The sequence below is a fragment of the Cydia amplana genome, chromosome 6 (genome assembly GCF_948474715.1).
Source record: "Cydia amplana chromosome 6, ilCydAmpl1.1, whole genome shotgun sequence".
Lineage (NCBI taxonomy): Eukaryota > Metazoa > Arthropoda > Insecta > Lepidoptera > Tortricidae > Cydia > Cydia amplana.
Window position 1 is genome coordinate 9,820,047 of NC_086074.1, and position 13,563 is coordinate 9,833,609.

The window sequence follows — 13,563 nt, forward strand, 5'->3', positions numbered from 1 at the left end:
GTTTAATTTATTTACGGCTGATCATGGCACATCCATTAGAAGCGGAAATGTTATGTGAAACAGTAGGTAAACCCTTGAGAATAATATTCACATCCGATTTTTCATACTTATTTTTATTTTCCCTATAGACATACATATAGATAGAAGATAAGATCCCATCAAAAACATTACATGTAAAAAGGTGCAAGTCTCGCAACGCTTTTACTACAAAAAAGTTTTGAGATGTAATGTGAAACCAAGTCGGTTATTTTAATCAGTGCCAGGGGGTGTTAAAACCGTATCAATAAGATATCTTTAATTTGTAATACGTATAATGACTTAGCCATCGCACGGCTGCATAATGAGTATAATGACAAAAGGATCATCGTCACCTATTAAAAATAATTCTAATTGAACATAACGCTAGCGCTAATTACAGTTTGAGCATTACACATATTTACGAGTACGGTACGAGTAAAGCATTATGTGCGATTGCCAAGTCATTATATGTATTACAAATTAAAGATATCTTATTGATACGGTTTTAACACCCCCTGGCACTGATTAAAATAACTGACTTGGTTCTTGGTTTCACATTACATCTCAAAACTTTTTTGTAGTAAAAGCGTTGTGAGACTTGCACCTTTTTACATGTAATGTTTTTGATGGGATCTCATCTCTTTTTGTAGGCAGTCCTTCTTTTCGGGTACTTATACCCATACTATGTATACACATATCATAACTAAACATATCTTCATTAATACTCACATCGTACATCGTAGTGTACTTTACCTACTATTTGTAGGAACTGCAACAGTAACTTTGTAATATCATATATTTATATGGGATTACAAACTTACTTGTGCAGTTCTTAGATCTTTAAAACGTGACTGATATTGCAATATTTTTAGGATTATCCTTTATGTGGCCATTAAACCATAACTCTGTACCAAATTTCAGCTCTCTTGAGTTTATGGGAAGTACTAATTCTATTCTGATGATCATGAGTGAATGAATGAGTGTCATAAATGCGAAACTTTGCTTTCGCTTAACTTCGGAACTAAATGACCTACAGACCTACAGACTTGAAATTTTGGATTTTAAGTATGTGATTATAGCTTACTGGATGACGAAAATTTCTGCGTTCTGGTCTTATCCAGAGGATCTCAAATAGGGGCCTGAAAATGCGGCGAAATGGTTCCAGTAAAGGATGGTACGGCAGTGTTTGCTTCGCGCTCGACTTGGCGGGGGCACTACCGTGCCCCCAGATAAGTATTGTTAAGTATAGTCCGTCTGTTATTTTTAAGATCAAGTACGCCATAGTACCTAAATGTATGGCGAACTTGATCTTATTAGGAAACGGCCATGCCATACAAATGTTATGCTTAAATGGCTTTAATACTTATTTGTTTTACAAGCGAGCGTAGCGAGTGGTTCAAAAAATGGAATCTTGAGCGCTTCTTTTTTACGTCTAACATTAGTCAATCAAATATGAATGAACACCATTAAATATGTATCATTTCAAATTATTACTTAGAAGTCCTATTTTTACACGACTGTTGTTGGTTGTAAAAGTCGTGATTCACTACCTATGTTGATTTAAACTAACACGATTTTCACTCATAATTCCGCTACGTATTAGTTTTAAAATTAGGTACATACATTATATTGTAAATAAGTTAATATGAATCTTAAATTGTAAATCAAATTGTGTAGTTTGGAAAACCTCGAATCCCAGACACAAATATCCTGTAGGTTTCTCGTGTTTGATTATTTATATGGTTAATTAAACAAGTTGTATAAATATTGGCATTTTCCTTGTGTGACGGCGACGGAGGAACACAGAATAGACGCTGCCAAGCAGGGCGAAACCAAAAGGGTTATTCATAGCTGGGAAGTCAATAAAATTTACTATACGGCAAGTTGTAGTGATTCATAAAAAAAAGTTATAATGGTACAAAATCCAAACATACTGTTAACAAGGAAAATAGCTTGCGGGTCAAATGCATAACAACAAAGGAAATACCTATAGTTTTTGCATCTTTGCATTATGTCATTTATGGGTATTTAGTCGAGTGTGCTCTGGGCATTACAAAGGTCAACCACGGCGTTCTCTGAAAGATTTCCTTTGGCAGAATTAATCTGTGTTCTTAAAATTTATTTAAGAAGTGGAGCCACCCAGATTTTTGATGCAGGTGGGGGGTGGGGGAGTTTTAAGCGTCTGCGTCGTCTGAGGTTAATAATTCTTTAAGTTTAGGTTCTAAGTAAAGTTTAGTATCATTTTCAACTAAATCAAAGATGTAGATTTCATCCAAATCGGTTTAGCGGTTATTGATTCCCCATACAATCCTACACCTTACCTTTCATTTTTAACCGAGGTTTTTTTTGGGATAAAAACTATCCTGTTTTATACTATGTAGTGATACTTCTTGAAATAAATGACTGTGACATACGGACAGGCGGGCGGACGGAAGGACGGACATGACGGGGTTCGTTTTTCCCATTTCGACTAGACTACAAATAAATCAATATTTTATGTACATAGACAATTAATCGTTTTATGATGTTATGTTATTGTTTTTTGCATGCACTAGGTTAGTTTATAATTGTACGCCCGAAACGGGCAAGCTGATGGACTTTTGTGATATTTATAAGACCTATGTACCAGCTCTGACAATAAAGAAATCTTATTTTACTAATTAATCCAGGGGCCCATTTCTCACAACTATATTAGTGTCATGGACTTTTGTGATATTTATAAGACCTATGTACCAGCTCTGACAATAAAGAAATCTTATTTTACTAATTAAATTAATCCAGGGGCCCATTTCTCACAACTATATTAGTGTCATGACAACGATATACGATTTGACAATTTGTGGACTAATAATACAGTGAAACCTGGATAATTGCAATCTCAAGGGACCGGCAATTTTTTTTTCAATTAACCAAGTTTTTCATTTAAGCAGGTCGTGCCAATTAACGAGGTTCAAAAAATCGTTGTGTCAATTATAGAGGTTCTCATTAATAGAGGTTGCGTTCAGAGAAATTGCTTTTATGGAGGTTCAAATAACCATTGAAAGTAGATTCTGGGTTTCTGGTCTGTATATTATATAACTTGCACTTTTACACTTAACTACATTAGTTACTGCTTATAATCATTTGTTTTTTTTTTTAAATAATCCCTTGAATTGTAGAAGAAAATTTTATTGGAATGTAAAAAGCATATTATGTTTTTGATTTAATCACTATTTCACCTACTACAGTCTGTGATAGATACCCAATTAATAAATTGAATTCTGGGTGAACATTTAAATAAAATTATCATTGCTATTAAAATATTGTTTCTGCTCTCTACAAGTCTACATTATTTCAATAACAGAGGTCTTACTTATAGACTCGTTTCAATTATAGAGGTAATAAGAAGAGCTAAAATAACGGTTTTTTTTTTCAAAGTGTCAATTATAGAGGTCTTAGTTGCGATGTGGTCAATTACAGAGGTAAAATTACGAAAAGCACTAAAATCTAAATTTCAATTATAGAGGTTCAAACATTTCAATTATAGAGGCCTTTTGGTCTCAAGGGACCGGGACCGGACCTTTGGTTGCAATTATTGAGGTTTTGCATTTATCCAGGTGTCAATTAACAAGGTTTCACTGTATTAGTCTAAAGTCTATTTTTTTATTCGGTAGACTGAAATGACAGTTAATAGTATGAAATGACATTTCATGTCCATACAATTAACTGTCATTTCAGTCTACCGAATAAAAAAATAGACTTTAATACCGATCGAAAAATGTGCCCCAGCAAGAGAAAAATATTAACTACTCTAGTAATGAATTAAAAGATACAACCTGGATAGTTTTTTTAGGGTTTTATTAGTATATATAGAATAAACATCCGCTTATATGATGCCGATTTTGTTGGCAACATCTAATGCGTCGTAGTCTCGGGCTAGCCGTACGTACGCCTTCTTCTTGCCGTCAGGTCTGAAAACGGAAAAAAGAATGTGTTATAATGATTGTAATGCTTCATTTTATGTGTCACACCATTTGCAATATAATCAGAAATGTGTAGTTGTGATATCATTCTTAATCAATGAGATTCCCACAAAGTATCATCATTTTAACCTTTTCCACGCCGTGTCAAACACAAAAGCTGTCACGCTGACGCCACATCATTGAAGTGTCAAAACTGAAGTTGAACTTTATGTATATGCACGTAGGTCGATGTTGCTCTGTGGTCTGTGACCGATTAATCGGTCTTTGGCGTTGAACTTACGGTGCGGATATATCGGTCATTGGCGTCCAAAAGGAAGGGTTTGTTTGGTTTGAAAGACAAGAAATTTGACTTCATGGCATGTAAACATTTTTTTTGGAAGGGTATCCACGGAAGACCAGCGTCAAGGTACTCATAAGATACCTTGACACCAAGCTGAGTGGAAACCTTTACAGTGACGTTTTAAACCGTTTTTGTGACATGTTTTTTGTAAAATGTTGTTGTATAAGCGTCCTGAATAAATTTTATTCTATTCTATAAATAACATTCAATCAAACCACTTTTATAAGAAGCCTAATAAAAAGTGGCACTACTTTCTTATGTTGATCACATCAGTCAGTAAAAACGCATTATGAGTTTGCTTCAAATTTGTAGACAGGAAGTTTTATTTTTATTCATCTGTCCATCTTGTTTATTGACAATTACATCTAAGTACAAGCCAAAGAGTATAGATCCATCTAGCCGAGAAAGGTATGGTGCAATCATTTCGAAAGATGGCGCACCATACCTTTGGCCTATTCTCGACTAGATGGCACTAATTTCAATATTTACAAATTAACACATATCAGTGAAAGAATAAGGATTAAAGTTAAATGGCGTTCTAACAGTTTTAATCTTCTGTCAAAAGATGGCGGTGAATTTACTGTGGCTACATAATTTACCATGACATTAACTCTCTATAAAATCTATACTCTTTGTACAAGCTAAACAATCAGTTCAGAAATACCAACCTGATAAGGGTGTTCACTTTAGCAACATTAATGTCATACAGTTTCTTAACTGCAGCCTTAATGTGGTGCTTGTTTGAGCTGGTGTGTACAATGAACACCAGAGTGTTGTTGTCTTCAATCTTCTTCATGGCTGCTTCAGAGGTCAGCGGGAACTTGATGATGTTGTAGGCATCCATGCTGAAAAATACAAATTACTTATGAGATATATGATGAATACAATATTGTTGAAGTTATAAAAAATTATATTATAATCAGTATTGTGTAATTTTGATATCATTCTATTTCAATGAGATTCCCACAAAGATATCATCATATTATATTTAGTAAATTAGAAACTAAATAAAAATATTCTCACCTTTATTTATATGGTAGAAGAGTAAGTATTATAAGTCAAAATGTATTAGAATTTGTTCATATTGATTGATTTTATACATTTATTAGGTTGTTTTCAACTCACTCAAAGAGTTATTAAAATCAGTAGGACAGAAAAACTATTCCTGGCAAATGAAGGAATAAACCAGACTTAATTAGAAAAGAATATATTACCACAAACTCCATAAATATTTAATAATCATAAATTGCCTCAATTTTCAGTACCCTGTTCTAAACATTAATTTTGATCAAAAAATAGTTATGGTAAGCATATTAAGCACAGCACAGCAAACTGATGTTTCTTCATTAATAAATAATTACTATTCTAAGTTAAGTTCATTTAAAAATTAGCAAATCCTATAAACTGCATGTCACACACAACCTATTCAGTTTAAAGGGGTTATCCATTAATTACGTCACACGATTAGGGGGAGGGAGGGGGTCAAGAAAATGTGACATGTTGTGACATGGGGGAGAGGGGAGTCACAAACATTTTAACTTCATCAGTAACCGAAAATTAACTTATATTTTTTTATTCGCTGTACAGTTAAATAATGAGATTTTGGATGTAACTTTCGTTGTGTTATAAAATTACTAATATTTATATCAAAAATATTTTTTTATTAAAAAAATACTGCCGAATTAATATTGTCGATTTCGTTGAAAACAAAATTGCCTAAAATGTGACGTCACACCAGGGGGGAGGGGTTTGCAAAATGTGACCAAGTGTGACGAGGGGGGGAGGGGTAAAAAAACCTAGAAATTCGTGTGACGTAATTAATGGATGATCCCTAAATATAAACATTCAGTTGGTCTTAACCTTTTGGACGCCAATGACCGTTATATACGCACCACAGGTCCAACGCCAAAGACGTATTAACCTGTCGAATCCCACGATATGACGTCATCATAAGCGTTCTGGCTCATATATGAGCCGTGGGAGCTGACAGATTAATCGGTCATAGACCACAGAGCAACATAGACCTAGGTGCATATGCATAAAGTTGAATTTCAGTTTTGACACTTCAGTGATGTGGCGTCTGAGAGACAGCTTTTGTGTTGGACACAGCGTCGAAAAGGTTAAATGTAAGTATTAATAAATAATAAACAGCTTACCGATTCCTCTTGGGCAGAGATTTCCTTGGGTACTTGGGTTGCCTAGGAGCCTCAAACGTTTTGGGCCTGCGGAAGTGCACGGTGTTGCGGATCTTTCGCACGCGTTTGCCATGTTCACCTTTGACAACCTGAAGATGCAGGAATAATATATAATACTACATATTTTATAATAAAAAAAAGACACCAATCACAATAAAGTTAACAATAATTTTAATTGGTAGTTCTGTAGTATTTTAATGGATTCATATTGAAAAACAAAATGTTATTTACCTTCCTTTGAGCCTTAAGAGCCTTAACAACAGGTTTGACAACCTTCTTCTGTCCCTTAATGCCAGTCTTCTTGGGCTTAGGGGCAATCTTAAGCTTAGCGGCAGCTGGTTTGGGCTTTGCTGGCTTAGTGGCAGATGCAGCCTTTTTGGCTGAAGGCTTAGCACTAGACTTGGCCTTTAGGGCAGCAGCCTTGGCAGAGCCAGGCTTGGCTGTAGGCACAGCTGACTTCTTCTCAGCGGGCTTAGCAGCCGCTGGGGCAGGGGCAGCCTTAGCAGCAGGAGCAGCAGCAGGCTTGGCCGCCGGAGCAGACTTCGGCGCCGCAGCTTTAGGTGCAGGTGCAGGAGTCTTGGCTGAGGCTGGCTTAGCAGCTGCAGCGGGGGCTGACGCGGTTTTAGGAGCCGCTGCGGGCGTTTTAGCCGTCGCAGGCTTCTTTTCAGCAGGTTTGGCTCCAGCGGAACCTAAAAGAGATGGAAAACGTTTATAGAACGATAATATAATTAGAATAATAATACACATTGAGCACTAGAATATAACGAAAGCAGTAAGTAAATATCAAGTAGAATTCGAGGTTATTATTTCATTGGGAGATGAGGTAGATATCTGAATAGAATATCTGAATCTGAACTGATGGGAACGCGTTTTAGTCTGTAAATACATAACCTATAATACAAACATCACTGTCATGATTTATATTGATGTGCATGGATATAATTTAAACATCAATTTTTACACTAATAACTCAGCGCATTTTAACAACATATTACTTGGCAAATTATCCAAAAGAAATAAGCCACACACGAAACATAACCGCGTGGCTACACAAATGTCAATCTGAAATACTCATTTAACTTAACAAATCTTTGATGATTTGTGCCCGAAAAATATATTATAAGAGGAGACCAAGTTCTAACACTATGGAACTATATTTTCATTATAAATCATTGATTAAAACTTGTGAAAATAATATATTACCGGATTTTTCGGGCTGCTTCTTAGGAGGCATCGTGACAGAAAAGATGGAGCCTGTCTCAGTGTTGCCAAACCAATAAAAAAAAAATTTTTTTTTTACAGTTATGGCCTGGATGCGAGTCCTTTAAGCCAGCCAATAAAAAAAAGAGGTTAGGCGTTTTTAATGAATGTAAACAAAAAAGACTCTACAGACCTGGATGATATTGCACTTATATTGCATGCGATTTGTAATTCGGAACATTCACTGCCAGCGCCCCGATAGGCGGGTTCTTTGTTCGTAGGCGCTTTTCGCTACAAAGTGGAAAAAATACGTTATCGCTCCAAGCGTAGCTCGTCATACGAGCGGGAATTGTATGTCTGTGGTCATACATGCCCACAGGGGAATGACAACGCCGACGCCGCCGTTTGTAAACGGCGGATTCTTACAATTTTCCTTTAACATAATTATATACAGGGTGGTTCAACGATAACGTTAAAAAAATATATACAGGATGGCCCATTTAGATAGGTCAGTATGGGAAAGTCTGAGGATCTGTTCTTAGGAACCATGTCATCGATTTTAATAACAAGAAAAACTGCATTCATATATTTAAAAAAAAACCTGTACTCAAAACACAGACATACAATTCCCGCTCGCGCTTGACAGACAGCTTAAGTGTGCGAAAGGGAAGCCATCACGTATATGAACATCCCATGAGTGCGAAAAAGTCAGACTACCAATGAGAAAACGTAACCACTTTTGACTTTGACGACGGCCGCGGACGGCCAAGAGCGTATCACGGTAATTTTCTAATTGAAAAATATACACGGATTAGGACGAAAAGTATTAAATAAAGTAATTCAGTGAAGATGGTGTCTTGTAGTGTGCCGGATTTCAGTGTTACAGTGCCAAATAATCCAAGCAAATACTCATTTCAGAGGATTAATAATATTCCGAGCGAAATTTTCATAACGATATTTTGTCAAATTAACAGCGTAAAAGGTGTAAGCAGCCGGTTTATAAAGTTCATTATAAGTTTTTCTTCCTTTGTATGCTAATATTTTATCATATTAGTCTATAATTTAAAATATTTTGTGTAAAAACATAACCTGTTACTTTACGCTAGGGCTTGACAAAATGTTCATATGACAGTATCGATAACTTGTCGGTATATTAATAGCTATGTTATTATTTCTTCACAAGACATCATTAAGATATTAGCTTTTATAACCGACTTCAAATAATAACGATTGTTATACCTTTTTGAAGGTGCTCATGTTTAGCGGTAAATTTAAACTTCACTTTCCAACACAGTAAGAGTTACATTAAGATAAGTCTGCAACGATTTTGATAGCACACGCAGTGCAAGTGTTATTTATAGGTCATAATGTCGTAGAATTTTAACGTTTCAAATAACACATTTGAAAAAATAGTCGATAAAGCAATCAAACATCGACAGATTATTAATATGTTGTAACATGACATCACTATTTTTGATCTCACATAGACAATTTACGCACACACTTGCATTTCATTTTTGGTCGCACTTTTGAAGATTGACAGTTGTTCTAGTCATATTAATTCTATGACTCAAAATAATAAAAAGGCGGTGGTCATTTCCGAACACTTGCTAAAATAAATTAAAGAATATGAAAGCAATGCATTTTATTCATTTTAGACATCATGTTTCATAGTAAAATTTACTGCTTAAGACCTATACAATCGATATCTAAATAAAAATAGTTTTAGTTTTATTTTTCAAAACGTCCGGATTCGATTCCCGAGCTGAGTACAGGTTTTTTTAAAAGTACGAATGCAGTTTTTCTTGTTATTAAAATCGATGGTTCCTAAGAACAGATCTTCGTACGTCTTATAGTTTCAGACTTTACCATACTGATGGATCTAAATGGGCCACCCTGTATACCCTCATCCTGGGTTATCAGGAAGCTCCCTAATCTTTATAAATTTGAGACAAAACAGCGATAGGCTATAAATCCTTGCCTGTATAAAGCCAGAAAACATAACAAAATCTATATTTTGATAGCCCAGAACAGCATTTTTATTCTTTAACATTAATTGTTGGATAGGTAGGTATAGTTTGTCAAAGGACTGTCTCATTTCAAACATAGACGGAGACAATCAAACTATCTTTGTCTTACACTACTACTAGCACCCAAAAGATGAGTATAGTTTTTAGGGTTCCGTACCCAAAGGGTAAAAACGGGACCCTATTACTAAGACTCCGCTGTCCGTCCGTCTGTCACCAGGCTGTATCTCATGAACCGTGATAGCTAGACAGTTGAAATTTTCACAGATGATGTATTTCTGTTGCCGCTATAACAACAAATACTAAAAACAGAATAAAATAAAGATTTAAGTGGGGCTCCCATACAACAAACGTGATTTTTGACCGAAGTTAAGCAACGTCGGGCGGGGTCAGTACTTGGATGGGTGACCGTTTTTTGCTTGTTTTGCTCTATTTTTTGTTGATGGTGCGGAACCCTCCGTGCGCGAGTCCGACTCGCACTTGGCCGGTTTTTTGTGTTCTTATTCACTGACAATGGGTGTGATAGTGGATAACCTAAAAATTATAACAATGTTAAAATCTAATATAGTAACTATATTTGTCGTACTAATAAAATATTGTTACAAAGGTGACATGTTACGTGCAGTAAACTTATATGCAAAAAAAAACGGTCTGATATTATCAGCATAAAAAATTGGTCATTGTGCATGTCCAGTGTTAAGTATTATATTTGAAGGGATTTGTATTATGTATATGTTTTCCGTGTCTACTTGTCGCGTCACTTCATGTTGTAATCACTTGGGGCTTGAGTCGAGCTAGTTCCAGTGCGCTGAAATGACCCAAAGTTCCAAACAGGAGTGCTATAGGCATTAACTGAGCCTTGGCATGGAGATGCCACATTAGTGGCAGACTGGATTGGTCTTTTACCAATTATCAAAGGGAAACATTCATCTGAAATGCAAGACAGAGCTTCCTGTATACGCTTCATCCTATTAGAGCACTCCTCAAAATGATCTGTTAAGTGTTTAAGTTCTGGAGCCGAACAGTGATGTGTTTTAAGGTTTTTGTCAATAATTTTAAGACCATCAGCAGAGTTATAAGTTAATTTTTCCCCATTATAAAAAAATAGCTCAATATCTGTTCCATTTTCCATAAGCTGACATTTGGCTAGTTCTGAATACAGTGTGATTTTTGGTGTTTTTGCCTTTACAAGATCTACAAAGCGAGATGCATACAAATACTTCTTCCAATGTTTTTGGGGCAAATTGTGGTATGTGAATATTTCATCAGGCTTTGGGTCATGTTCCTTTAGTTTAGGTTTATCCTTGTTATTGTCCACACTATAAATTACTATTTTCATACCATCCTTTGAAATTTTACATATTTCTACAACTTTTTCTTCTCTATCCTTTCCTTTCTTTTTAATAAATTCTACTATTACACCACCAGGTTCAATTTTCAGGATAGCATTTCGGGTTTTGTGTGAAATAACTGGCAGTCTATCTGCACACAGTGGAGGTACACTTAAAACATTTGAATTCACTTTACACGGTTTTGATACATTTTCTTTATTCTCATCATTTATTGTGTATTTGAGTTCATTTCCATCATTTTTGCAATTAGTATCATGCCTCTTTATATTATCTAAAAAAGATGTACTATTTACAGCAGTAATTCCCAGTTTCTGGGCAAAATCATTATTTAATTGATTCTGGTTCTTAGCAGCAATTTGATTTACCAATATATTTTCATTTCCTCTATCAATAGCAAACTTATAACTATTGCTCTGAGCTGACACATTATCTTGTATTCCAGAAAATACATTCATCAGTGGCACTCTTGCTTCTCTACTCATTGACGAGGCAGCATTATGATCTCTGCAAATGCCCATATAGTCTGATCCAGTTTTGTCTTCACTTCTTAACTTACTGCTATGTTGAGTACTGTGCAAAGTTGTAATGAAGCCAGAATCCCTTGACAAGTCCTGTCTGGCCATAGAAGGCACCATGACCATATTATTTACAAATGGATGGTCAGCAACAGCTTTAAGTGTTATTCTTTTTGTAGGGTCTTTGCATAACAGTTTTTGTAGAATATCCTGGGCTTGGATTGACAGTTCTGTTGGTATCTTGTAATCTGCTTGAATAACTTTGTTGAGTGTGGTTTTAACATGCTGGGTGTGAAATGGTGGACTCCCTACTAACAATGTGTACAACAAGCAACCTAAACCCCAGACATCTGCGGGCAAACCATGAACTGCTCTGGAAGCTACCTCGGGAGAAATGTAGTTTGGTGTGCCACACATAGTAACATGTTTTTCATCTGGTCCATTGAGCTGTGTTGCTAACCCAAAGTCAGCAATTTTCACATTTTGGTCTTTAGTCAAGAGCAAGTTGTTTAGAGATAAATCTCTGTGTATAATATTGTGAGAGTGTAAATAGAGCACCCCACTCACCACTTGCCTGAATATGTCAGCAGCAGCTTTTTCACCAATACCACAGCTCCCTAACTTAAAATGTCTGGCTAATTCTCCATTATGTGCTAATTCTAATACTAAATAAACATAATGCACATCTTCAAAGAAAGTGTACAATTCTAAAATAGCTGGATGTTTTAAGCGCGAGTGTATGGTGACCTCTTGTCTCACTCTGCCAATCATCCCAGCACTTGCCATTAAGGCTTTGTCTATCATTTTGATAGCAACAAATATGTTTGATTTGCGGCATCTTGCTCTGTAAACATGTGCAAATCCTCCTTTACCTAGGTGTTCAAATATTTCATAATCTTCAATCTTTTCGCCAAACACACTCATACTTAGTAAATTCTTTTATCATACACAAAATTAAATTGTTTGTCAATTCTATAAAGTGAATGGTTTTTAACATCCATTATTTCTGCGTGTACTGAAACAAAAACAGTTAAAAGTTAGTGATGACATTGTTATTGGAACTATATTGAATTAATCTTATAACTACTAATGTGTGTAAACTCACTTTATTGACTATCCATTTGGCGTCCTCAATACTTTTAGTTATCATTTGCTTTACCCTTTCTGGGTCTGGTTCCACTCTGTGTTGTTTATAACTCTGAAATAAATAAAAGTGGTGTGATAACATTGTCTGTGACCATATTAAGTACAATGTACATTTCCACTTGCTATGCTTTAGTCTCCTTATTACAAGTAACATGTTAGATGTAGGTAGTGCAGTATACCCGGTTTTATAAGGTACCGCTTAGGTCAAGTGTAAACTTAGACTTTTGATAGGATCTCTTTGCAAGTAGGTAATAAATAAGTAAATATTAACATAGAATAGAAAGGGATTTATAAACGTACATATTAATATTATTTTTGAAAGCATATATTAAATATATATACCTGTTTGATGGCAAATTTGTAATATTTACCAGCATCAGGCGGTAACTTCTCACATTGACGTAATAAATATTTGTATAGCTGTAAAGATGTCATAACAACCTTTGGATCTCCACAAAATTGTGAGTAACGACACAACATTTGAGTTGACTTTATGCGTGCATATGCACTGATTTGTGTGAACTAAAAATCCAAACTTTAATTTATAATAACGGGACAAGTTACTAACGAAAACTTCTAAAAGAACGCCAAGCTAAAATATATTCCAATTCGGAACTGTCACAAGTGACAGTGCATGAGTCATAGAAGGTAGCATCCTATAGAAGTGGTCTAAGCGTGCCTTCGCGAGGGACAAAACATATAAATTCGACCAATCATAGCGTCGCATTGCGCCGCTATGATTGGTCGAATTTATTTGTTATGGTGGGCCACGGATTTTGTGGTGGGCAACAAATGAATTCGACCAATC

At 35.5% G+C, this 13,563-nt stretch overlaps 2 protein-coding genes across 4 annotated transcripts; both read right to left on the minus strand.

Moving 5' to 3' along the window:
• Window positions 1–3,838: 3,838 nt before the first annotated feature.
• Window positions 3,839–7,779, minus strand: LOC134648783 (large ribosomal subunit protein uL23). Its single transcript, XM_063503337.1, has 5 exons — window positions 7,719–7,779; window positions 6,747–7,204; window positions 6,477–6,604; window positions 4,989–5,165; window positions 3,839–3,968 (listed from the first exon to the last, which is right to left on the minus strand). The coding sequence occupies exons 1-5, from the start codon at window positions 7,747–7,749 to the stop codon at window positions 3,884–3,886; spliced, it is 879 nt and encodes a 292-aa protein (XP_063359407.1). The 5' UTR covers window positions 7,750–7,779; the 3' UTR covers window positions 3,839–3,883.
• A 2,515-nt stretch (window positions 7,780–10,294) lies between these two features.
• LOC134648784 (serine/threonine-protein kinase PLK4) lies at window positions 10,295–13,347 on the minus strand. 3 transcript variants are annotated; one of them, XM_063503340.1, is made up of 3 exons: window positions 13,197–13,347; window positions 12,715–12,807; window positions 10,295–12,624 (listed from the first exon to the last, which is right to left on the minus strand). In XM_063503340.1, exon 3 carries the CDS (start codon window positions 12,531–12,533, stop codon window positions 10,500–10,502), a length of 2,034 nt encoding a protein of 677 aa, XP_063359410.1. In that variant the 5' UTR covers window positions 12,534–12,624; window positions 12,715–12,807; window positions 13,197–13,347; the 3' UTR covers window positions 10,295–10,499. The 3 variants fall into 3 exon arrangements, with proteins under 3 accessions (XP_063359410.1, XP_063359409.1, XP_063359408.1); XM_063503339.1 differs by having other exon boundaries at window positions 13,127–13,347; XM_063503338.1 differs by having other exon boundaries at window positions 13,098–13,347.
• Window positions 13,348–13,563: the final 216 nt, after the last annotated feature.